The following is a 26,311-nucleotide window of genomic DNA, read 5'->3' on the forward strand; positions in this document are numbered from 1 at the left end:
CACCCTGAAATTTACGGACTATGTTCCTACATGGTCTATCCTGGGAAAGCTCCGTTCATCTTCTCTCTTCTTTGCAGAGATATTTCACATCACCCATTAAGATCATATTAACCAACAAAAATTGGGGAGACTGGCATTTGTCTTGATTTTCAACAGCTATGGTAAATTATTTTCATTCCAATAATTTCTTTTTGTATTAACGACAGTATTTCAATTTCTCTAAACGAACAAAATGCAATACTCAGTTTCACAAACGTCTGCTCAGATGAGAGATTTTATTATTGCCAATTGATATTGAAATACTGGACACAAATATGTACAGTATATGGCCCCCAAAACGGAGACGGCCCCCAAAACGGAGGTTTTTATTAAAATGAATATTTTGACTTGTAGATTTATCAGTATTAAACGATTTTTTTTTATTTTGAGAGAATGATGGTTATACTTAAAAATGAGCATGTATTTGCTGGTTTGAGACAGATTCAAAATAACATATTTGCGTCTAAAGGAAATATTTTAACACCAAAATTAGATAAAAATTGCATATAATTCACTCTAGCTCCCTGGATATTGAAAATAAGTTATGAAAACAGGGTATAAGAAACTTTCTATACCTAATGCCGTTCAGAAAATGCAAATACATCTGTGACTTTAGAGGCTGGGTAAAAGATATAGCATCTTGAAGGTCAACCAGTATTTTGGAGCCCTAGAATCAGCATTGACAAAACCGAAAATTCTAAATATGAGAAAAAGCAAAAAATCTTGGAATTCTATTCCTATCACCTTGAGCTAATAGTTTATAACAAATAATTAACATTATATACAAAGATTTTCGCTGAATCAGCAAAAACGGCAAATTCTGTCATTTTCAAAGCTTAATATTTTCAGTTTCAGTTAAGCTTTTTTTCTAAAATTTTCACAGCTTATTCCATACATGAATGGAACTATTTTCAAAAGAGATTTGTTTTCAAAAACTTAAATAAGACGTTGTTAAATAAAAATTGTCATTTTGAAAATTTCTAAATTTTCAGTTTGGACTTTGCAATATCGAAAATCTTGAAATATTTCATAAAAATCATAAATTTTACATCCATTGGGTCGTAAATTTAAAGGAAAACACAAATATGTTCATAGTCCCCCCCTATTACCACTGGGCTTAATAATTTGATTTTAACTACACCTCCGTTTTGGGGGCCCCAAACCTGCATTTTGACAACCAGGGGTATACTGTAAAAATTTTATCAAATGAATTTATGCCCAAAACCCTCTAAATCATATTTCAAAACTATGGTCAAAATTGTGTATTCATATCTTAAAGATATCTCGAGAAATCGCTAAAATTGCAAACCTCCGTTTTGGGGGCCATTAGAAAAAAGCTACTTATCTTTAAGCGATTGAAAAATATTGTTGAAATTGAAAATTTTGAAAAAGAACTTCCAGGAAATAAAGTGAGATGTTAAAGGTTTTCATGCAGCAAAAATTTTTGTAAAATCTCTTTTCCTCTAGATTTGAGAGAAATTTCAAATTTGATCGCCGTTTTGGGGGCCACATACTGTAATCAAAATTATTCACCGTGACTTTTTGTATTCAGCTTTTTGCCGTGAGCTCAAACTTAAAAAGTCACAGTTAATTTTGTAGGGCATTTAAGTGCTGGAAAGACATCTAGTCAAACCCATGATAAGGTTTTTTTATCTCATTCGGAATGGCTGCAATCTCAAGAAAGTGGACACAATATAACTTTGTTTGTGATCAAATGTTTTTGCTATAAAACTATTTATAAAATTTAAGCTATCTACAATAGGAAAAAAAACAAATTTTCAAAAGATTCTCTGAAATTTTCAATAATAAAACTGTATTTTAATTCTTCAAAATTTTTATACTTATAAAAACGAATGAATGAACGTCGAAGGTATTCCAAAAGTGCTTTATTTTATAGAAGAGTGAAAAAGGTAGGGATGGGGAATCCGTTGAGAAAAATTCAACGGTTTTCAAAAGGGAAAGGTCAAAAGGAATTCGGACTGAAGAAGATTTAGTGCACATTATTTAGAATATCCCTCGACAAAGAGTTTTATCTCCTAACATGAAGGAAATTACATCGATCACCATTTCGACAACCTCGCGCTGATTGGAAGTGCTGACAAATTTCTGGAAAAGAAAAGAAAGGAGTGTAAGAATCAAGCAAAATTAATTGTAGTGGATTTTGACTAATAGATTCTCGAGAAGTCGAATATACAGAGAGCACAAAATAGTATACAGTATAAACTTGCAATTTTGGTTAAATGTAAATATGATAATTTTGTCCAGATACTACCATAGATAAGATATATACTTACGTTTTCCACGATTTCCACCACCTCCTCTTGGTGGACCGCCATTTTGATTGTTTTGCCAATTTCCACCTCTTCCGTTTCCACCGCCATTTCCGCCACGGTTACCGCCCCGGAAATATCCGCGTCCGCCACCACGCCCGTAATTATCTCCACCATTGTAATTGTCGTTGTTACGGAAATGTCCACCACCTCGGTTACGATTTTTCCCACCACCTTGTCCTCGATAATTGCTTTGTTGGTCGTAATTATCGTATGAATTGTCGTAATTATTGCCATTGTAATTTCCATCATCGTAATTATTCCAATCGTCCTGAGAAGATAGTTATTAGAAATTGAAAAAATGAAAAGGATAATACTACAGAGAGAAAACTTCTGGGTCAAAGAACCGAGAACTCTCACGCCCCATGGATTGAACCAAGAACCGAAATTGCCTTAAGTGACGTTTTTGTTTAAATTCACGTCTAATAATTTTGTATAAAACACATTTTTTCTATAGAAATATCATTCCCTTGAGAACAGACTTGAGACTCCGAAACATGTCGGAAAAAATCAAAATATAATAGCCGCTTTCTTTTTCACCATTCAACACACTAGTTATTAGAAATTTTATGACTTATTTAGGAAAAGACTAATTGATTGATAAGTCCAAGAACTTGTAAAAGATATTGGCTGGTCTTCACTCACAAGATAAATATAAAGCAGAAAAGAGGGCAAAGAGCAAGTATAAAATTCAAACCTGTGGTGGCATGTTTTGATTAGAACCTTCCCATCGTTGCCTTTGATTACCATTATTGTTGAAATTTCCACCTCGGCCACCACCACCACTACCACCACGTGATGCACCACGAAATCGCGGTCCTTGCCCACCTCGGCCACCGCCGCGAGGATTTGGGATATTCGAGTCGAGTATGGAAGGAATGCCTTCTGTTCCGTTACCAAAACTTTGTTTTTGATTATTACCGCCGTTTCCTGAAGATCGTACAAAGAAATTGGTTTAAAAAGGTACAAAGTTTTGTGATCTAGCTTATAGAATATTTGAAAGTCTGTTCATAAATAATAACAACTGGAATATTGTTATGCCCATATTCTAACTTTCGGGTGATTGAAGGTAAAAAACTTGAGATTAACCGTCGTTCAACTACTTCTCTCTTTGAGCATATGTTAATCATTCAAATTTGGGACGAGATGGAGTTTTTACAAGCTCCTATTTGATTTGGCTGGTCGTTAACCAGTAATAAAACAGTTTTGTTACTTTTTCTAAAGAACGCGTCATTTTTTTTATTTCCAATTATTGAAGTATCTTATAAAAACTCCATCTCATCTATCAAATTTTGCGTTAAAAATATTACGATATCATTCAAGATTTACATACGGGATTCACCCGATGTTTACGCGACCCTCAGAATATTCTCTGGTAACCAACTCAAAGTTCAAAGAAAGACAAAATGTGTTCCGAGCGGAAATTAGTCATGGAAAGCAAATTTCGTTATAATTCTCGTATTCGTGATATTCATGACGTAATATTTCATACAGCAGCATCCAAAAAATACCGAGTGCGTGCCACTAACTTTGCTTTCGTATAAAAAATATTACGTCATGTATATCATGAATACCAAAATTCATTTTTGAGGACAGTCAAACCAGTTAAAGGTTTTAAGAGTTTGGAGAGGGATATCAGAAGTTAGGCGAGAGATATTGTTTGTGAGGAAGATTTGAAATCAGGAAGAAATTGGTGAAAAGATCGAAATTTATTACAATGAAAATATATAATCTTACAGAAATTATATATAAAAAATTTATTGAAAATAAATTGACGATTTTTTTCTTTGTATTGAAATACTCACCGTTAGAATTATTATTGGGTCCATTTTTCAGTAAATTTTGCATTATACTTTGAACGGCAGGAGACATATCATCTTGGTAATTATTATTTCCACCCGTGTTACGCCCTTGAGGTGGGGTGGTCGAGGGTGGTGTTTTGGTTGTGGGTGAAGGGATTCTTTCTTCGTCCGGTATGTTAGTGGTTGAAGGTAGCGGAGTGCTAGCGGTCGCTTTGGATGGAAAGACAGTTCCATCCTGTTTTAAAAAATAGATGTATTTTTATAATGTGAGTTATGGAGTAAGGTTTATAAGGCATTGTTAACTGAAGGGATGAGAAAAGTTGTTCGAGTTAGGACGGAGACGTAAAGGTAAGAGACTCTACCGTAATATCTGTATTACTGTATTGATATTTCATTTTTTACGCTGCGCTACTCCTCAAACAGCGTGTTTCTTAGAAAAATAGGCAGTTTGTAATGTCTTGATTTGCTATCAAAATCATCTTGTGGACATTGTTCTGAAAATAGGGAGAATAAAGCAATATTTACCTCATCATGGGGAATGACGCGGGGTTGTGTTCGTGTACTGTGTTCTTCAGGATCGAAATCTGGTTCTGCTGGACTGTTTGGAAGACTGAAAGTAAAATGATATAAATCCTGAAAACCGCACGATTAATGTGGGCTTTAAGAACCAAGGGTTGATACTTAACTTTTTTATCTGTCAACACATAGAGGCGCGTCTCATTTGCATGTCATATAAAAGAATATCATTAAATACGGAACCGCTTTTTAGAGAGCTAAAATCTGCTCTTGTTTTAGGCTAAAACAAAACAGTAATTAGATATACACGAAACGGGTATTGAGTAAATATCAATGACGAAGAGCAAACTATTACCTTTCTCTAGTCAGGAAAATGAAAGCTAGTACATTCTTTTCACGTTCACTTTGGAGATATTTTTCACGACTCTTCTCGCCAGGAATGAAGTTGGGAACACCTGCGTTATCCACGGGTATGAGACGATTCCACTGAAAAGAGAACATAGGCTGGTGTATAAATTTGTGACACAATTGCATAATAAACCTAAAAATTATTTTTTGGAACAATTAAATATTTCTGGTACTGGCTTTTGCACCAAAAGTTATATTACCATTTGAGTAAATCAAAAGTTTTCATCATTAAACAATACAACATGATGGAGAGAATACTCAATCTTAGAGAATACTCAGTCTTACCTGTACCATCTCAGACATCTTATCATCTTCCGAACGGCGATTTTTGAACGCTTGTTTTTCCAATAACAATTCTTGCTGGCGTGCGATGGAAAAGTTTTCAGTATGGACGGCTAAATAGTAGAGATAAATTGTTGTTACTATGTAAATATTATTACCAATATCATTTGGAAAATATGTACTATCACGAACGGTTTTACTTCGTTCGTTTCGTTTGAAAAAAAACTTCCTATAAAAATTTGAGGGCCCTTAAAAACCTTTAATGTTGACCTACCTTTTCGCTCTCCAGGTAGTAGTTCGAAATATTCAATTTGAACCAATTTATCATCAGCAGCCCATGTTATGCTTCTTTTCTTCTTGTTTTTCTTACGTGCTAACGAGCCTTCGTCTACTAGTACAGTGTTATCTGTATCTTTCAAAGCTTGGTTGGCTGCCTCCTAAAGGAGATCGAAATGATGATTAAAAATATGGCAGTATTGTCAATATGTTTGTTGAGGGTGACATCATTATAATATACACACATCAGTACCAAGAAATCAAGAGACTACAAGGTAGTATTGGTATGCAATCAAAGAATAAATTTGAATTAAATTTAAACAAAGAATTTTTGCCTTTCTTACTGGTAAAATCGACCCAATCCCTTTGCGGTGTGAAGAGTTGATAGAGAAATAAATCAAGTGCAAACAAAGGGAAATAGAACTTACCACAGCTGGGGACACAAGTAAGTGTGCTAATGATTCTTCGCTTGTTGTTTCCGGTGAAGCGGGCGTCTCAGCAATTCTAAAATACATGAAATACTTAGTCATTGACCAAAAGTTCAAAAATAGAGGTAAGTAATAGCTCCAATGAATTTTTTTTAGAAATTTTAAGGTAAATTGGAGGAAAGTTTATAAATTGAATACAGCCAAACTTACTTGTCACTGTCAGCTTCCAGTTTCAATTTCTTATCGTCACTCGGTTTGTTCAAAATCTCATCCAAAGGTAGTGTTGTCTAGAGAGTTAAGGAGAAGTAGAAAATATTTTAATCTTTCATGTTTTTTTTAATGTTTAAAATGGTTATGTACTCAAAGACAAAAATCTATTTTTTAATTTAAAAGATCATAGAAACTAATATTATTCAGGAAAATTTTCAATGAATACCTTTTGGTCTTTAGAGTTTGATCTTTTCTTCTTTTTGGATGGTTTCTCAGGAGTCGATGCATTTAAAGCATTCATAAAACCAGAAGAATCCGAGATACCTGTAACGAAAGGAAACCAGTATTAGATGTAGATTCTATATGTATACAGATTCAAGTTTACGCAATCTGACATCCTAGTTGCCTCGCTACCAAAAAGAGTACAAAACAAGAAAGAGTTTTAAATATTTCTTCAAGCTTCCTTACCTTTGTCAGAACTTAGTTTAGCACGTTTTTCAGGTTTTTCTGTACTTGATTTGCCATCTTCTCTTGGTCTTTTGTTGGAATCTTGAGCTTCGTTATTTCCACCACGAATCATCTCTTTCCATTGTTTGATGAGCTGACCAGCACTTTTCTTCACATCTAAATATACAAAGCAATATATATGAAAATATTGATGTTCCACATGGGCTTGGCATCATATACCTAGAAATGGTTAATGATCTTATAATCCAAAATGAATAAATTATTTTGCCAAAAGCTTTAGAAGTTATATTTGCTTACCAACATTCTCCAACTTCGTCATTTGCTTCATCAATTTACCAGTGTTTCCTTGTTTGAGTAATTCAACTGTTATTGGCATTATCTTCAAAACCTAGGATATAAATAAAGAAAAGCTTAGAGCTGATAACAACACTTGATCAACGAGAAGAGTAATCTGGAATCTTAAAAATAAATGAAAACTTACATCAATAAGCTCTAGGAGAACAGGGTAGTTCTGAGACCGTGTGAATTCCATGAGCCATTTGTTGAGGATTCCCCAACCACCAGTAGTGAGAAACCTAAAAGATTTAGATATTATCATTAATTTATAAATATCTTTTATAGTTTACAATAAGAAAGATACAATAATTTATAATTATTACCAATAGGAGTTACTTCACTTTGGGGGAAGGAAATTACTGCATACCTTTCTAATGTGGCCCTTTTCTCTTCATTGGTCTTTGCTTGGCGACAGGTTGCTTTGAGAATATTCAAATAAACACAGCGACTCATCAGCTTTTCTGCATCCTTCATCATTCTAGGAGCAAATTTAGGTTAGGTAAATTAACCAGTGGTACAAAACAATTAGACCAAATTTAATATAAAAGGAAGGATAACCCATACAGTGTGTCCAAAAAAAGCGGAAAAATTTCCACACAACGCATTATCTAAACTTGGCTTAAATTAATTGAAAAAACAATTATAAAATTCTTTGTTCAATCAATAGATATTCAATTTCCAAGAAGACTGAGTCAGGGGGGGGGGTCGGTACTAAAATCTCAAACATCATGACATTTAGTGACGTGGTGGTACTCCAAAAAAGCTCAAAAATAATTTTAGTACTATGTGTACTAAAATACCAAAAAGGGTGGTCCCTTAAAGAAATTTTTGAAAAATCTTAGTATTTTGTTCTAAAATCAGCCAAAATGGAGCATTTTTTAACAATTTTGGAAAAATTTATTATTTTTTTTTCAGGAATTTTCGAAAAAATCTTCAGAAATCTTTCAGAATATTTCCAATTTTTTAAATATTTAAAAAAAATATTTTTATGTACAGTTCAGCACAGTTTAGTAACAAAATTATATTATTTTGCAGATTGATGCACTAAATTCGACTAGGTTTGTAATTCAATGACCCCATTTTGGTAAATATAAAGCCGTAAAAGGGCAAAAAATGGGTGGTATCTATGTTAAATTGCTCAAAATAATTTTAGTACATGTGTAGGTGGGGGGTATGTCAAAAATTAGTGAAAATCCTTTTAGTACTCATGTATGTCTTACATTTTAGTACTGACCCCCCCCTGACTGAATAGGTTTTTGAGATTGAAGTCATAAAACTTAGCATAAATTATGAGGATTTTACTTTATATAAAAATTTGTTTGCATTTTTTGGGACACACTGTATATCAACATCTTTAATTATTTTGAAATTCAAAATCAAAGAAAAGTAAACTTAACTTTCCCTTTTCAGAATATTTCAATATTACAATAAAAACTTACCCAATGACACGTAAAACTTCTTGAGATGTTTTGATATCACCAACAACTCCCAGCATTGGTTTCAATGCATTCAACAAAACTTTTGGTTCACCACCTGGAGTCCCCTGAAATTGCAATGATTCATAAGAATTCATTAACTTGATAATAATGGCATGAAGATCATATCATTAAAAGTTTCTGTTTCCCACTTTTCAAATCAATCTGTTAAGATCTTCTACTTGCAACAGTAATATAGGAATTTAATTTCTAATATTTTATACCTCATGTGAAGAAAAATGTCAATGATTATTGTATAGAAAATCTTACCATTTTTGTAATTTTTGGCTTGATTATATTTTTTCCTTTATTTTACCTCTAAAAAAGATATGAATAATGTAGAAATTAAATTTCTTTGTTACAATTTAATTATGCGGGAATATCTTGCAAGCTTATAAAATAGTTTTTAATATTTGAACAAAAGTCATTTCTTCTTATTGAGAAGTAAAAGGCAAGTCTGAGTTAATAGTTAATTTTAAAAAGGGACTAACTAAAGATCATACAGAGGTGATCCCAATTTCTTTGTTTAATTTTTGAGAATCAGTACCTCCCCTTATTCAAAATATTTTCTTAATTAGTGTCAAAACCTTCATTTCTCTTTTTTTTGGGAAAAATCACCCCCAGTTTTCTGGATATTCAATAGTATCAACTAAGACTGCATAGGTGACATGGTATGTCATGATATCACAACTAAGGTGATTAATATAAGGGCTCTGACCATATTGTGTTCTTCATATTAGACAAGTGGAAATCTGAATATCCTGCCTTCTTTAGTGGAATAAAATTAAAATATAGTTTTGCCCAAATACCACTCTATTATCTGACATTAAGCATTAACACATATTTTTACAATACAAGGCTTGTTTAAGAGTGATAGAACCACCCTGGACAACTTTTTAGCAAAATATTTTGATGAAACATGCAAGCTGTATTTGTACATGATCGGAGGGAATTTGACGCAAAAATATCAATTTCAATCCCAAAACGAACATAATGCAGAGGGGGGGGGGTTCTATCAAAGCATTTAAAGGGGAATGGCAAATTTTGCCTTAATTCATATTGCCTTTTGATTCTTATTTACTCTTGACAGAATTAGTTAAATGTCTTGAGCCCTGAAATAGAAATTACACTACATTGTTCTGAAGAAAAAAGTTTTTATGCCAGGGCCCAGATGTTTGCTAAATCAGTATATTTTCTGATAAAATGTCTTGTGACAGGGGGGGGTCAAGCAGTTAGTACAAGACATCATGCCTACTAAGTGATTCTTTGGAGGAAAGAGGCCACACCACCACCCTTTGACAGTTAGTATGAAATATACTAAGTGATTTCAAAGGAAATTCACTAAGGACCACCCCTTAAAACCTATCAAACGAGAGTGTGATATTTACTTTTTGTCAAACCATGTTCCCAAAATTGTTTTGAAACAGTTATTGATTTGGTATGATGAATTAAAATGAATCAAAAATTTTATTTTAACACAACGCTGTACAGTGATATATGTACAAGAGTTTCAAATAACGATGTACTTCTCAATTGATACAATAATGAAACACCGTAAACCAAAAACATAAACATAATATGTAGCGTTCAATCAAGGCAGAAAAAAATACTTTTTCATGATTTATAAAGAACAAGATTACGAACTTTTACAATTTCAAAATCGATCTGACTTTTTTCTTTTATTTATCAATCTATAGTTAGGGAATTCCCCTGATACAGTGTTTAACTAAAGGGTAATACCAAACAAACTCCAAAGGGGAAGACTTAAATGTCTTAGGTTCTTTGATTTCTCTTATGGAGGGGGATTTCCCTGATTGCTTTTAGTATTTATTTTTAATATTTTTCTAGAAAAGGTAAAAAAGTAGCACTTAGTATTCATTTGTACTAACTGTTTTCCTAGATTTTTTACTTGACACCACCCTAGCAGTCACTTAGTACCATCAAGTACTAACTGGTTTTTGAAAATTTTGTAGGTATACCACCACGGTACTAACCGGCATGATGTCTTGTACTAACTGCTTGACCCCCCCGGGTATATCATTATGATTTCTGTACTTCTGAGTGAAGCTTTTACTGAGTCTGGTTTTGTGAATAAATGAGGGAGCCATCAAGAAATACAGCAACCAATGAAAACTTCCTTTCCTTTTCTACTTGGGCATCCTAGTAGGGGGAAATTTGTAAAATCGCTCGATTTTTTTAGTCAAAGCACTTGTTATACATTTTTGGAAAGCTAAGGGGTAGGGGAATCAAAATAACTTGGGTGCCAATTTTGTTTCGGACACTTTGGTGTGATTTTCGGACAAATACGACGGTCTCGGGCAAGAATCATAGGGTGAAAAATTAATGAAAATTTCAGCTTGAGAAAACGGAGACCTGTTGTATATTTTTGGAAAGCTCTCAAAAAATTAAGATTAGTGATATATTGCGAGTATAGGTGATTTCTTTACCTAACTCGAGATATTAATCCTTAAAAACAGTGTTTTTCAGTGTTTTTTAGCCAGAAACAGCTGTTTTGTCCAGTTTTTGCGCTTTCGGAAGCTCAATATCTCGAGTTAGGTACTGAAATCACCTATGCTTTGACTAAAAAAATCGAGCGACCTCAAAAAACGAACAAATTTCCCCCTACTATCCCCTAATGGGAAATTTTTGGCTGTTTTAGATGGTTTGATTGATATGGAACTCCACTTATCCCTTCTTAAACTGAATCTACCTTAAGGGAACTTATTTTGGCGGGAACTAATTTTGATGAGCATCAAAAATCCTAAATTTTTTTAATTTTGGCAGGAACTAATTTTGGCGAATGACAGCATAAATCTGTTCTATTTTGCCTTATGTGAAGCTTTTTTTGTGAACTCAAGAAGTTATTTACTCTCGGGTACCCCGGGGGGGGGGGGTTGGAATAAGAATGTCCTGGGTGGAAAATTTTCGTAAAATTAATTAGCGGCTATTAGGTACCCGAGAGTAGGCAAAATACCAAAATTTTAATTTTGGCGAGAACTTATTTTGGCGAGTGAACAAAATATTTAATTTTGGCGGGAACTAATTTCAATGAATTTTGTCAAAACTGTGTGCTATTGCACACCTCAAATGATTCAGCCTGAGCGATTCAGGACATGCTGAGAACTAATTTTGACAAATAAATGGAAGGGTAAATTGGTTACTTTTTGCTTAAAATTAGCCTTTGAGGCAGAAACTACAATTTATGAATATTATCAAAAAGCTCAGTTTTGGGAGAATTCAAAGACTTAGCTAGCAAACCTTTTTCCTAAGGGTTTCGATTTTTAAAATTTTTGCCATGACTTATTTCTGCTTATTTTTGCTAAAATGGCCTAATTTCGTGAAAATTAATCCAAACAAAATCTTTATCTATTTATTATTCTTATCAAGGTACATATTTTCTCTGGATTTATGCATTTTGCTTGGGCATTTTTAGGATTTGCTTGGAATTTATGGGGAGTTTTTTAATATACTTAGAGTATGGATAACTTTGTTTGCTTTCACAATTTAAGTATTTTCATGCTGGTATAATTTACATGTTTATTTTAATTTTAATCTAACAGGTTTGTTTTTTTAATCCAGGAGAAGCATCAACTCTTTGAGATAAGTATCTATGATTTTGAGACATGTTGATTTATATTCATGGCTCCATAAAAGCCAGAAGGCTAGGTGAGAAATATTGCAAAATTGATATTTTTTGCAATTTAGGCTAAATATACATGGTTCAAAACATCAGGCTTCCTTAAGGGAACTAATTTTTGTGGGAACTAATTATTGCCTTCTTTGCAGATTCTGGCAAAGCTAACAATTTGCTTGCATTCAGGTTTCTAGGATTTTCAAGGACAAGTTTCGTTTTTTAGGACTTTCCGCCAGATACTGTAGGTATTTCTCCTCCAGAGGATGCTGGCAGCTCTGTTTTAGAATATTTAAAACATTCATACCTTAAGTGGATAAATTTTCGCGTGTACTGTACATAGTGTCCTCCCCCCCCCCTTTTAAAAGGGGGGGGGATTTTTTTGAAGAAAATAGGAAAAGGGGGGGGGACAAAATGGTTTTCAAAAATCTAGGAGGGGGTAATCAAAAGGGGGGGGGGAGAAAAAATGGCCCCAAAAAGTCTGGTGGACATTATTTTTTTCTACCGTGGAAAAATATTTTTCTACTCTCTGTAGCTCTTTGTCTAAACTAACATCTAAAACATATACATACACTCTGTGGAATTTTTTTTTCAATTTTTCATTGTATTATATAACAGAGATAACGTGAATAGAAGCATCAAGAGCAAAAATTGAAAAAAAAGATTTCTAGGGGGGGGGGGGGGGGATTTTTTTTCAAATCTCAGGGGGAGATTTTTTTTCAAATCTCAGGGGGGGAGAGGGATTTTTTTCCATTTCCTAGGGGGGAACCAACCTACTAGGACACTATGGTACTAATTTTCGAGGGACAAGAGATTAAGATTTCACGTGGATTAAATCTCGCAAATCAAAGGTCTTTGAAATTTTCACATGGATTAAATTTTGCGAAAATGGCCTTCTTTATTTAATTTTGCAACTACATAAAGATTAAGAAACGTTGTATTTCTTTCCAATACTAAAAGTTTCTTGCTTACGCATTCATCAGTTGATTAGAAATTAATTTTGCAACTATATAACTTGTAACTAGAAAAAGAGATGTGCGTTTTTTAATTGAACAAAGGCAGACAAAGTCACTCAAAAGCTTTCAAAAAACTTCAAAGAAAGTACTTTTAGGAGGTTACTAGAGTTTATAATTGAAATGAAGAGTTGAACTCGTAATAAGTTTGGATTGTAACATGTTATCTAGATTTCGCAAACTTTTATTTTCACGATTGTAAATTCCAAACTTTGAGAAAACCGCAAAAATTAATCCACGCGAAAATTTATCCACTTAAGGTATATTAAAATTTAGACTGAAACATGGGATTGAAACCTGAAAAAAAATTATTAGATACACCAGCTATTTTACTTGATTCATAGGCTTGCTTTTTAAGCCATCATATATCTACTCATTAAAATACCTTAATATCTTTGGGAGAACTTAATTTGACGGATTTGGAAAAACTCTGCCAAACTTAAATCATTGTACTCATTCCCCAAATGTGTGCTATTTCAGGCCTTCTTATTGGGCTATTCCAAAAAAATTGTATACCCCTGGGTATTGACAAACTTTTTTCACAACCCCCCTGGAAATTTTGGATAACAAACTATCCCTTGGAAATTAGGGGTCGACACCCCTGGAAAGTGGAATTTTGTGAAAAAGGGCCATGAAAATGACTATTGATGTCAGTTTAGGAGGAGAGAACCCCCTGGAAACCTTTAATAGCCCCCTTGGAAAATCTGAAAGATGAACAAAAACTCCTTGGAAAATCAAGGCTCAGACCCCCCTGGAAAAGTTGGTCAATACGCCTGTATGGTTTAAAAATGGAATAGCCCCATTGGACTAAAAATATCGTTCATCCGCCAAATTAAATTCCCGCCAAAATTTCTTCCTTCAAGGTACTCTCGGGTACCTAATAGCCGGGGGTGGGGGGGGGGTTTGGAAAAAATTTCAAAACTTAATAAGCAGGGGGGAGGGGGGTTGGAATAAAAATGTCCTGGGTGGAAAACTTTTGAAAAGGAGGCTAATACAGCAGAATTAGGACAAAAGAGGGAACTTTCAGAAACATTTTCCCAAAAATCCATAAGGGGGGGGGGGTGTTGGAATAGGAATGAGTAGGTGAAGAATTTTATGCAGTTCCAAATAAAGCAGTGAAGAGATGTAAGAGAAATAGCAATGTAAATACAAGCAGATGCGAGGTCCTTTTCAAAGCTTGGGCTAAAATAAAATAAAAATATATCCTGCTTAAAATTAAAACATGTGTCTCGAGCGTTTGTTTATGTTTTAAGCTACCATTTTGGTTGGGACTTTCACTTTCGCTTTTAGGTAGTCTCTCCATCCAAACTGTGAGAGATTCTCTGAATGAGGTAGAAGGGCAGTCAAATGTAGATAACGTTCAAAGAAATTTGACTACGAAAAATACTGAATTATTTATAGCTTTAGATATTGTATAAAATACTCGAGTGAAGTCGAGAAATTTACACCTTTTCACTTCAGTAACAATGAATTTTTAGATAGTACATCAAGGCGAGGACATATCAATCAAAATCAGGGCACGTAATCTTACTTGACTGCAAAAGAGAAGTTAATAAGTGGAAATTAACTTTTGAAAAGATATTAGTTCTAGAAATATAAAAAAACACAATAACATCTAAGACATCCTAAGCTTTAAAAAGGCACTACGAGGGAGGGTTTGTTAAATTTTGATGAGTGTTTTCGTTTCAATCAATAGAGCGTGAAATATTTTTTAATCACTCATTCATCTCAAAAGACGGGGGTAGTCAAAATTTCTGATTCTAAAAGAAGCATACCAATATTGAAAAAAAATGAAATTTTCCTCTAGGATTGTTTTAAAATGAACCAATACAACTTTCTTTCACCTTCTGCAGTTTCTTGGAGGATTCTTTTAAATTTTTCCGAAGAAAAACAATGACAAAGTGTGAGCATTTTCGTCAGCCATGTTCGAGTCTTTCAGTCTTGCGTCATAAGGAGTGGTTTCCACACACGCACCAGTCAAATCGTCAAAATTTTTGTCAGTCGAAGTCAAATGTAACAGTGCAAATTAAAATACCCCAAATTAAATGCAATATCAGACAGTATTAGATGCCATAAGAACTGTTCGGTAGAGGAAATAAAGTAAATTTGACATGATACAATCCAAGAAGATTGAATCCTGACAGTCCAACAGGAAGGGTAAATCTCAGGGAACAAATGATCCCACACGACACGAGTCATCATCAGTAAACTGGCAGAGCTTGTCCCTAGAAAGTCATTTCCCTACTGGTCATGCCTGGAATAAGTTCTTTGAGTTCATCAAATTTCTTGAATTGGCTAATATGTTCTATTTCTAAAAGCGGGAGATCCTAAAGTCGACGAATAAGCAAAAACTATTAGCTGATAGAAACCATCCTATCAAAAACATCTGCTTCCCCTCTATTTTTCTTTCAGACGGGGGTTTGCGAAAACGTTTCGATCGTGAAAACAAAATGGCGGCCGAAAACGAACAAAGAAAATCAAGTTCTATCCCTTTTTTCTATGCTGAAAATTTGAAAATATTGAGTTCAATAAAACTGTATTTTACTTGTCAAATACAAAAATCACACCACCAGATCCCGTTTAATACAAAATTATATTAGGAGTAAGTTCAACGTTCTGAAAAGTCATGAAAAAAGCTGCAGTAAAGTTGTTTTTGGATGTCCTTTTTTGAAGTGCTTCTGGTTGTTCTTTTCTGCCAGATCTTTCCCTGATTCATTTAGCAGCATTATTATTTGATACTTACGCTGTTGCAGTTACAAGATTTAATTTGATTGATTACCTATGTTAGATTTCAGTCAAATTTGTTAAGAATCTAGACATTTTTACCACCTTGCTTGACATTTGTGTTGAGAAAAGTTCCTGGTGTTTTGGAAACTTTTCAGCCCTGTACAAGTCCTAAAACGTTCGTGACTAGCTGATTCAATGCTCACACTCGTCTATGCTTCCTTGAAATCTCGATTTTCATGTTTTGGGAAACTTTATAGTGGATATTTCCCGTTGAAAAATCATAAAGATTCTCAATTTTTTCAAAAACCGTCCATGTCTAAAAAGTTTCAACGTAAACAAGAGAGTGGAATGAAAAATCGTTCGAGTGAATTTTTCGCCCAGTATCACGTGACTTATAACTGTCAATCATACCTAATTATGCAAATTATGCGTACTTTTCTTACCAAATATGGTGAAAATCTCTGAATCAATACTAACTATGAACGCGTCACTAATTTCCATCCGAGAATATGTTAATTTATGCAACTTATTCATATCACGTGATAATAACAAACTAAATGCGCATGCGATCATGCAATGATAGAAAGTGAAAGTGAAAGTCTTCTTTCCTCCTTCTATAATTTCCTTGCGCTTCTGACCTGGTTTTTTGCTTGTCCTACGTTCGGTTTTTATTTTTACAAAAAAAGGGGTGGGTTGCTTATTGGTGGGCCGGTATTAGCCCTTTTAGGGCGTCGGTTTAGGAGAGCCCTCTCCTTTGTTGCCTCCCTTTTTGATGCTCCTGAGGAGTGGGCAAGTAATATGCCAGCCAAGTTTCTCTCTGCTCTCATCGAATCCCCAGGCTGTCAAAAACCTTTTTAACTTTAATTAGAAATTTAAAATTGCATTCATCTTTCGTTGTGTATCAATATGATCATCGTTACACCAAAAGCCGAAAAAAAACTTGCACATATTCGAGATAGAGTATAGTGAATTCATGTAACAACAATTTCATTTATTATAACCAAACAAATAATTTTTCTGTCGATTTTCTTGATCGAATCAGTAGAGTATAATTTTATGTTACACAACATCGTCACTTTATCTTTTAGAAATATTGCTAAAAATTTTAATGACGAGAAGAAAAAAATACTTCCTTGTTTACATGTCAGCACATAAAAGCTTTAATAAGCTTGTAAGAATTACGTTCTTTGCAATTTACGAAACTGTATTGATGTTCTTATACCTCAAAAAGGTTCCGAACTTGCAACTTATGGCCTTTAGACACCGAGGTACCCTCAGCTTAGATTATGATTAGAATATTACATACATTTGTTACTTTGATAATTCTTTATGACGCTTCTCTTTTACATTTTCAACAATTTTTTGACCTAAAAGCTTATGTGAACCAACGAGCATCCGGTATTCGTGACAAAAGTTGAAAAAAAGTGGCCGAAAGGGGGAGATGTTACACCTTATGAGAAACTAACAAATAAATTTAAATGTAAAGATTCAACTTGTGTGTATTTTTTTGCCACATCAAATGAATTAGCTGTTAATTACATGCCATGCTATGATAATAATATGTACAATTAAAACTATAAATAGCAATATAAATATTAACAACAATTTAAAAATATAATCAATATAACACTCAATTTCATTGTTTACAGTACATATATAAAAATTTCCCTAACCGAGAATAAGCAAAAAGGTTTTTTTTTTTAGCGGTAATCATTTAAGGAGGTAATCAAGTCATCAAGAGAGTTAATCAGTAAAAAATCGTTGAGAAATATTCTTGGCTTCACCAAAAGATTTTGAATCAACTGCGAAAACCTCAAGCAATCATAAACATGGTATACTTTAGGCGTACAAATTATATACTGTAGTTTAATTTAGGCATTCCCTTCCGATAATGCCAATGCCCTGACAATAACCCTAGCATTTCGCTGGATCAGGTCAAAGGCTTTAATGACTTAATACATCATTGTATTCAAAGGCTGTTGAAAAGAGCCACGTCGTTCCGGTCACGTCTTCGCAGAAACAGTCCTGGTTTTCGGTTTGACACCTTTGGCAATTTTAGGACCATCGTAGTCTAAATCGATTCGCGATTGAATGACAGTTTCCACCAACTCATTGACCTGGATAATAAAAGAGAGATAATGTGAAAAACGCCTTAACAGAGCTTTAGGTAAATTATGTCGCTATGGAAGGTTGATAAGATTAGAGAAGTTCCAAAGATATAGCAAGATAAAAGAACCCTAATAACCTTTTTTCGATCGAAGTAATAGTCGAAAGTTTTATTACAATTGACTTCAAAAACCACCAAAAATCAGCAAAAAGTTGACCATCGCAAAGTTTTAAGCTATATTTTTTGACTGAATAAATATTTTTAGAATTTTTTTCGTATTTATGACGTTCTAAGATTGAAGAATTTCTGATAAAAGATGAATATCATAGCATTATTCTATAAGAAGTTGATTTTCTTCTTCTTCATTTTTCATCTATTTTTTTCATTTTTTAAAGATTTTTCTTTTTTGATAATATTCCACTCTGAATTGTCTTTTAAACGTGCACAAAACCGTTTTCTAATTCGAGTTGTATCAAAAGTTACAGCCTTTTTTTGTCTCCGCTGCAAATTATATTGAGACAGACTTTACCTTCTTTTTCCCCTTGATGATTTCCACATGAAATTCTTGGTCTTCCATGCAGTGTGCAATCTTCTCCAAAACTGCCGCTCTTACGCTATCGATTTGTGGCAAACTCTTCTTCTTTGTCAGCCCGACATCTACAATGGAAAGAGTTTTTTGAATACCTTATCGGGGAAAACTTTCGTCGGGGAAAAATATTCGTCACTTGCTGGTTTTGGTAAACGCATTAAGGCCGGGGAAAATTTTCGTCGGGGAAAAATATTCGTCACTTGGCCGAAATTTCGTCACTTTTCCCCGACGAAGTTTTCCCCGATAAGGTAAACAATTTACGATCTTTTGCACTATTGATACGATAACTGTTACGGGATAATGTCAGTTTGTACATAGACTATACCTTATCCAATTCTTTTTTTTAAGTTAGTCGTCTATCATGCTAGACTATAGCAACATCCCAGCTTATAGCAAGCTTTGACTATGAGGTAAACGTCCAAACTATTCAAGAAATCAGTAGGGAAACAGCTGGGTAGTGAAAACATTACATTACCTTTTGCTCTCAAACCTTCACCAGGAAAATTTTCTTCGATAACTTCTTCCAGAGCCTTTTGAACGAGTTGTCCAAACGGTGATGATAAAACATCCTGCACTTTCTCTCGTGGATACAAACGACCAAAAATCGATAGGAAATCTTTATTTGACGGATCCAATGTTAAGCCAGATATCACATCCACTTGCGCTTCTGATACTTTCTAGAACAAAGTGAAAAGAAAATTTAAGTAAATCTAAGACGCAATAAGTTAGGTTTAGTCTCGAGCACTCCTTAATTGTATGGAAATGATACCTTTTTGATTCAAATAAACACCTTGTGAAATTTTATTATCTTGCAATCTTCAAAAGGATAGTAAGATGGTTAGAGAATTTTAGCCTACAGAAACCTTAACCTACTGTGGTTCCGAGTCTTACAAAAACTTTGGATATTTTGAAAACTTACAATAGGGACAAAGATCTCATACAATCTGACTATCTTCTTAGCTGTAACATTTGTAGTAGTCAGGACAGCTTCGATACAATTTTAGTTTACAATCGACGAGATTTAAACTAAAAATCACGCAAGTAGTCTCCTACAAAGGAAAGATCCTTCAAAGTATATCATCGTTACCTCTTGCATGTATCTAGCTCTCGCTCGTGACAAATAGAAGATTGCATTCCGGCAATCATGCGCAATGGCCAGTGAGAAGTAATCTTCAGAGCGATAGTACTTCCGTGAAGCATATTCGTTCAAACCCATTTGATTATAGACGACAGATAACCTGAGAGCGACACTTTTATTATTGGTGTCAATCTCCTCGGCCTGTTGATAGTCCAGCATGGCGAAATGTAAATGGTTCAACTTGTAGAAACAGTCTGTAAGAAAAGTAGAATAAATAAGCACTATCTTTGTTTGGTATTTTCCGAGAAGAATCAGTCACCATTCTTTGCATATTTCAAGAAAATCACTTCAAGTTCAAAACTTTAAAGCAACTACACCCCACCATAGAGTTCCCTGTTTCAGTAATTTAATTTTCGACCAAGTGGAGAGTCAAACCATTTGAAAAAGAAACATCGTACCTCCTCTATTAATATAGAACAACGGTTCATGTTTCTCCCCTTGAATTGCTTTCTCCAATAGAACAACTGCTTCTTCGTAATAGCCTTTCCTAAAAATAATTTTTAAATCAATTCAAAAATTTCTATAGACATCGCCAATTTCTTCTAGGCAGTAACGCCTGTTGCACTTTGCCAAGGTTTTTTGAGCTTTTCCATGACCATGGCGTTCTAAATCTACAAATTAAATCAAGTATTCGTCAGTGTTGTCTAATCAAACCCAGGTTGACACAAAACAAATATCTCTTTTTTATATTATAATTCCTGCTTGCACTAGTGCCAATACAACGGCTTCAAATAATTGAATTTAGAACGCCATGCCCCACATTGAAGTAGATTTAGAACGCCAAGGGCTCTAAACATTAGATTTTTTGACGTCTCTTTTAAATTATCGAAGCTCTTGTAGCAAAAATCGTATTTGCGTCAAAAGACTTGAAAGGGTTCTTTTTTTCCGAACATCGCAAAAGTTTAACTCGCCAAGAAACGTCCCTGTTTTTGAAGAGGCACTCGCTAAATTCATCATTGGGCGAGTAATTTTTCAGCCCTTACCGCAAGTCCAGACAACAACGGACTTGTTAAGAATACACTCTTTAGTACACTGAATGATTCAAAGCTCCTTTGAAGGTTTCACGATTTCCCAAAACTTTAACAAAATTAGATCAATACAGGTTGTTTATAACGCAACAAAAAGAGGAAATAGACTTACCTAAAACAGTCTACAGCGAAATCATTGAATGTCAACAACAATTGTTTTTGTGCTCGGATGAAGATGGGGCTTTTCACATCATAGTTACACTTATCCATCGCCAAAAGCAGGTCATCCACTGAAGCATTGAAATCAAAATTACGACGATGCATACCAGCTCTAGGAAAGAGAGTGGTTGATTTTAACGATTGGTAACAAAAATAATAAAAAAACATAGTATGTCATGGTATCATGAAATAGGATGGAAAAGAAACTCGTACCGGATGCATCAAAAAAAGTAAACAGGTTTCTCAAAATATTGTAAGCATAAGGTTGAAGACTTTTTGTTGATTCTTTTCTTATTCTGTAGAGGAAAATTTAACTTAACTTTTGATTTATAAAACTTTAAAATCGGTTAAGTCAATCAAAAGTTATGTTAAAAAACTAAGTATCGATATAGTGAGATTTTATTAGATTTTCTAAGTTTCTTTGTGTTTTAGCTATCTTTCTAGAATTTTCCAACTTTTAACGTGAATTTAAGCTTTCTGAGTAAATTTTTAGCTTCAGAGACCTAAATTCAGCCATTTCACAGTTAGCAATTGAAAAATATGATCGTTTTAGGGCTTTTCGACTATTTAAGTGGTAATTAACAGAGAGAACGGGTTTGCTACACTGTTTTCAATGAATTTTGTCGTTTTGGGTAGGTCAAAATTTTCAGTTTTTCTGACACAACTATTGATTGACTGGACCGATTTTAAAGTTTTATATACCAAAATATAAATCAAACTTTACTCCATCGAATGAACAAAGAATCACCACAAAATCTTTGGCCGTATGCTGACAATATCTTGACAAACCTGTAAAAAGATTTTTGACGCAACCAATAAACTATTGGTTTGAATATAATGGTAAAATGAAATTGGAAAGGGAGTTTTCTCTGACTTTACCTAGTTTTGGGTAAATTAACTTTGTAGATTTATATTTCATCATTTTCAAACAGGGCCTACAATTTGGCTTTTAATAAGTCAAATTTCTTGCCACTACTACAAAATAACAACTCATTCTGGATCTAATTTAAAAATCAATTCTGCGATTGGAAAAAGCTATTATTTAACACTTTCCCTCTGAAAACAGCTGAAAGTAGTTAACCTTATCAATGATTACCTAAGAATATGATACTCAAGTACTTCAGGATTAGTATCGGTTGCCATGGTAATCTTCATAATGGCTTCTTTTGTCTTCCCAGCCATGTCAAGTTTGATTGCCTAATATCAAGAAAGTGATTGCAAATGAATCATTGTTAGATTTGTGAAGTGGACGCATATTATGTTAAAATTCAGAGATTGTTAGAAAACCCTTTGTGCCATTCAACTTAAAAGCTCTGCAATTTTCATGTTAGAAAACCCTTTATTCAACTTAAAAGCTCTGCAATTTTCAAGAAGAGGCTCACCCCTTATAAGTTTTTTTATAAGAATATCCAAAGATTTTGAAGCCTTTGGATATTCTTAACTTTTTGATTTTTAAGCCTAAAAATTTTCTTAATATGTTCTTATTTTCACCATTTTTGAGTATTTTTTGTCCATTTTCCTAAGAAATTGTGTTTTAGAGTCCGCGAAGCCTTAAAATGTTCTTAACTTGTTCTTAATATTTTGGTCATCAAAGCCTTATGTTCTTATATAGTTTGTTTTTATAAAAAAACATGTAAAAGTCCAAAAGATAAAAAGCTAAAGAATAACATACACGCTCTTTGAAGAATTCTGCTCTCGTTTCGAGATTTGTGTTCATTACATCAGCTTCTTCGTTAGCAGGGTCCATTTCAAGTGCATCTTTGATGTCAAAGAATGCTAGTGTAGGCTGTGGATAATTAAATAAAGATTCTTGTTGAGGTATAATAAATGCTTTTCATGTGTTGGTCAAATAACGAGGATGAGATTGAGTGTTCTAGTTTTCTGATTTTATCCAAATAACTGTCTATTCAAGTACATAGTTTAAATCTTAAGTTCTTTAAAAGGAATCATTAACAAACATACATTGGGATTATTACGAATCATAATAATTTAGATAGATTTCTTACATTTGAAAATAGCAAATGCAGACGTGCTCGAAGGATGAGCAAATCAGGGTTGTCAGTTTCAACATCGATTCTCTCATTGATCATTTTCATACAATCTTTATGACGTTTTAGTGAAAGAAGACAAGCAATGCTGAAAAACATAACGAGGAAAACGTTAAAAATATAATATCAAAATATAAAAGAAAGACTTTTGCACATTAGAATTATTGTATTTCTCAGGTAACATGTCTTAAAACAAGCTAGATGCTGAATGGACCTACCTGATGATGAAAGTTAGATAGCAATGCGAGGAGAAAAATTAAAAGAAATCAGTCAGAAAATATAGCGTTTTAGCGAAAATGCATATAACGCAATAAATTCATCATTGATTGTTGATGGGGGGGGGGGAAGTTGTAGATAAAAAAATAAATAGAAAGTTCTGGTCGCAAAAATCAATTTTATTGACAATTAAATCATGCTTGATGGTGAGCATTGTTATCAGTAATATTTTTGTGTGAAAAACATAGAAATATAAGGAAAAAATCCAATGAAAATCTGCAAAAACGGCGATTTCCGGCGAAAATAGTTTGTTCCGGCGATTTTTAAATAGTTCCGGCTTCAAAATTCAATTTTATTGAAAATTGAAACATGCTCGATGGTGGGCATTGCTATTAATAATGTTTTTGAATAAAAAAACAACCAATTATAAGGAAAAAGTCCAATGAAAACCCAGAAAAACGGCGATTTCTGCCATATTTCCGGCATTTTCAACCGGAAAATTCTTTTTCTTAAAGATCGAACTCGGCCATGTTTTGAGCGTTGCGAATATGCATCTTTCGGCAAAAAGTCAGAAAAAACTAAGGATGAAAATTCGAGAAAATGTCAAAAAACCGGTTTTTCCAGCATATTTCCGGCATTTTCGGCCGGAAAAGTACGTTAATTGAAAATCAGGCTCTGTCATATTTTAGGTATTGCCATTTTGCATCAGTGTGCAAAATTTCATGAAAAAATATAAAGTACAGCTCGAGAAATTCAAGAAATACCGTTTTTCCGGCGAAAATAGGCTGTTCCGGCGATTTTTAGAAAGTTCCGGCTTCAAAAATCACTTTTATTGACAATTAAACCATGCTTGATGGTGGTGGGGCATTGCTACAAATAATGTTTTTGTGTGAAAAAACAACGAATATAAGGGAAAAGTCCAATGAAAATCTGCAAAAACGGCGATTTTCCGGGATATTTCCGGCATTTTCAGCCGGAATAGAATTTTTCTCAAAAATCGGACTAATCCATGTTTTAGGCATTGCTAATACGCATCTTTGTGCAAAAAATCAGAAAAAACTAATGATGAAATCTCGAGAAAATGCCAAAAAAACGGTTTTTCCGGCATATTTCCGGCATTTTCGGCCGGAAATGAATTTTTTTCGAAAATCGGGCTCCGTCACATTTTGGGCATTACCATTTTGCATCTTTGTGCCGAAAATTAGGAAAAACTAATGAGCCAATCCCGAGAAAAGCTAGTAACGAACGAACGAACGAACACGGGTTAATTTATAGGACCTCCAAAGGTAGGTCCAAAAAAACGAATTACAAATATCTCTTAAGACGACCAATGCCTTTATGGAGGCTCTAAGCTAAATTCACGACAAGCCAGAGGAATCCTACTAGTCCCTCTATTTCTATGAGTCCTGATTATGATAACCTAGTGAAATGTGAACAGTACTATAAGGTAACCAAGAAATGAGTCTGGTGTTTAAATTGAATATATCTTACCTTCTTGAATGGTAAGCAGAGTTTTCAGGTTGCATTTCAGCTGCCCTCGTAAAACATTCCAAAGCATCTAGAAACAACTCCTCATCATAATAACATTGACCTTGCAAATAATAAATAAATGCCAGTTTTGACAAGTATTCAGCATTGTCTGGGCTCAAGATACACACATGCTTGTAATCCATAATGGCTGACTTGTAGTCACACATTTGTAGATATATGTCACCACGTAGAACAAAATAGTCTGCTTCTTCAGGCATCACAACCAACGCTTTTCTGATACATTTGAGTGCATCTTCATTCCGGTCTTCTTCATAAGCTTCCCATGCAGCTCTGTACCTAGACATTGGAATATTGTGTGTGTGAAAGCTTTCATAAGTTGAATTTTAAAGATAGACTCTAAGGTTCCAAATAAACATCCCCCTCTTTTATTTATCTTATATTATATTTTATTTAATTTATTCTATTTATATTTTCAGCTTTCATAAGCTGAATTGCTCTAAACAGCCTGTTTTCTGGTGTTTTCAGTATTTAATTACCGTACCTGATTTTTAAAGGGATTTTTAGAGGTATAACTTCAACCCCCCGACAATTAGGTCCATCATTTATAATATATTTTGAAAAGATTCCCCCCCCCCCTTTTTATTCAGATTCAGACTTCCCTACTATATGGGACCTTAAGAGTATTTTGAAGGAAATTAACAGCATCGTAACAGTTACAGATAAAGCGTATAACAGATTCAATAAAATATAAATTCTCAAAAGATCCATCACAATAAAAAATACTCAAACTTACATCTCTTGTCCTTTTTCATTGATTGTGTGTCGATACAATTGATAAACATCATTCTCATTGAACTTAGTCCTTGGTGATAATTGAAAAGTATTTAATATAGTTTTACGCCGTTGACCAAAATTTCTTGTCAGCGTTGATGGTGATGGGGTGCAAAGAATATGAGATTTCTTTCCAGCAAGATTGTTTCCCGCTATACCACCACCCCTAATGAAGAATGATGCTTCTCTTCCAACTGATTTGTCTAAGCAGTTTATATCAGGAGTGCTTTTAGTTGATCCGTGTGGGTCAACATCTGAGTCTGTATCAACTGTTAAGGATCTGAAACTGAGATTTTTGTTTGGCACTAAACCAGTTAAAGAATCTTCCTTTCCACTCATTTTTTTATCAAAACCCTCTCATATCTTGATTTTTTTGCTTCTTTTTCATTTCTACATTTTTCCTAAAATAAATGGAAGTTATTTTTCTAAAGTGTATAAAGTAATTCATATGATTTAGAAAAGTAGTCCATCATAACCTTTTTTGCACTGTCATTAGGAATAAGCTAACCTCTGTTCCAATTTAAAAAGGTATTAAAATTTTAAAATTTGAAGGTGTTTCCATTACTCAGGAATGACATTCACAAGCAAATCTAAAATACAAATAAAATGGAATGTTCTAGTGAAATAAATGATACGGAACGCTCTACAAACGTTCAGAGACGTTGTAAGAACGTTCCCAATGGATCTCTGTATTTACTAGCTTAGGATTATCTTAGAAAGTTCTGGAAAGTTCCTGAATGTTCTGGAATGACCAAGAAATTTC

The 26,311-nt window shown here is 33.8% G+C and overlaps 2 protein-coding genes across 2 annotated transcripts; both read right to left on the reverse strand.

Annotated features, from left to right (window-relative positions):
* Window positions 1–1,661: 1,661 nt before the first annotated feature.
* LOC136815487 (serine/threonine-protein phosphatase 1 regulatory subunit 10-like) lies at window positions 1,662–8,901 on the reverse strand. Its single transcript, XM_067071933.1, has 17 exons — window positions 8,841–8,901; window positions 8,535–8,638; window positions 7,463–7,573; window positions 7,241–7,334; window positions 7,057–7,147; window positions 6,760–6,915; window positions 6,518–6,615; window positions 6,292–6,368; window positions 6,082–6,157; window positions 5,652–5,814; window positions 5,381–5,490; window positions 5,043–5,173; window positions 4,697–4,781; window positions 4,175–4,406; window positions 3,067–3,299; window positions 2,334–2,640; window positions 1,662–2,145 (listed from the first exon to the last, which is right to left on the reverse strand). The coding sequence occupies exons 1-17, from the start codon at window positions 8,841–8,843 to the stop codon at window positions 2,069–2,071; spliced, it is 2,148 nt and encodes a 715-aa protein (XP_066928034.1). The 5' UTR covers window positions 8,844–8,901; the 3' UTR covers window positions 1,662–2,068.
* An 8,522-nt stretch (window positions 8,902–17,423) lies between these two features.
* On the reverse strand, window positions 17,424–25,945 carry LOC136815488 (tetratricopeptide repeat protein 16-like). The gene is made up of 11 exons (XM_067071934.1): window positions 25,511–25,945; window positions 24,718–25,053; window positions 22,969–23,098; window positions 22,635–22,748; window positions 22,059–22,159; window positions 20,916–21,074; window positions 20,174–20,262; window positions 19,725–19,969; window positions 19,113–19,314; window positions 18,578–18,705; window positions 17,424–18,058 (listed from the first exon to the last, which is right to left on the reverse strand). Exons 1-11 carry the CDS (start codon window positions 25,885–25,887, stop codon window positions 17,945–17,947), a joined length of 1,995 nt encoding a protein of 664 aa, XP_066928035.1. The 5' UTR covers window positions 25,888–25,945; the 3' UTR covers window positions 17,424–17,944.
* Between the last annotated feature and the right edge of the window lie 366 nt (window positions 25,946–26,311).

The sequence above is a fragment of the Clytia hemisphaerica genome, unplaced genomic scaffold (genome assembly GCF_902728285.1).
Source record: "Clytia hemisphaerica strain Z4C2 unplaced genomic scaffold, Clytia hemisphaerica genome assembly, whole genome shotgun sequence".
Lineage (NCBI taxonomy): Eukaryota > Metazoa > Cnidaria > Hydrozoa > Leptothecata > Clytiidae > Clytia > Clytia hemisphaerica.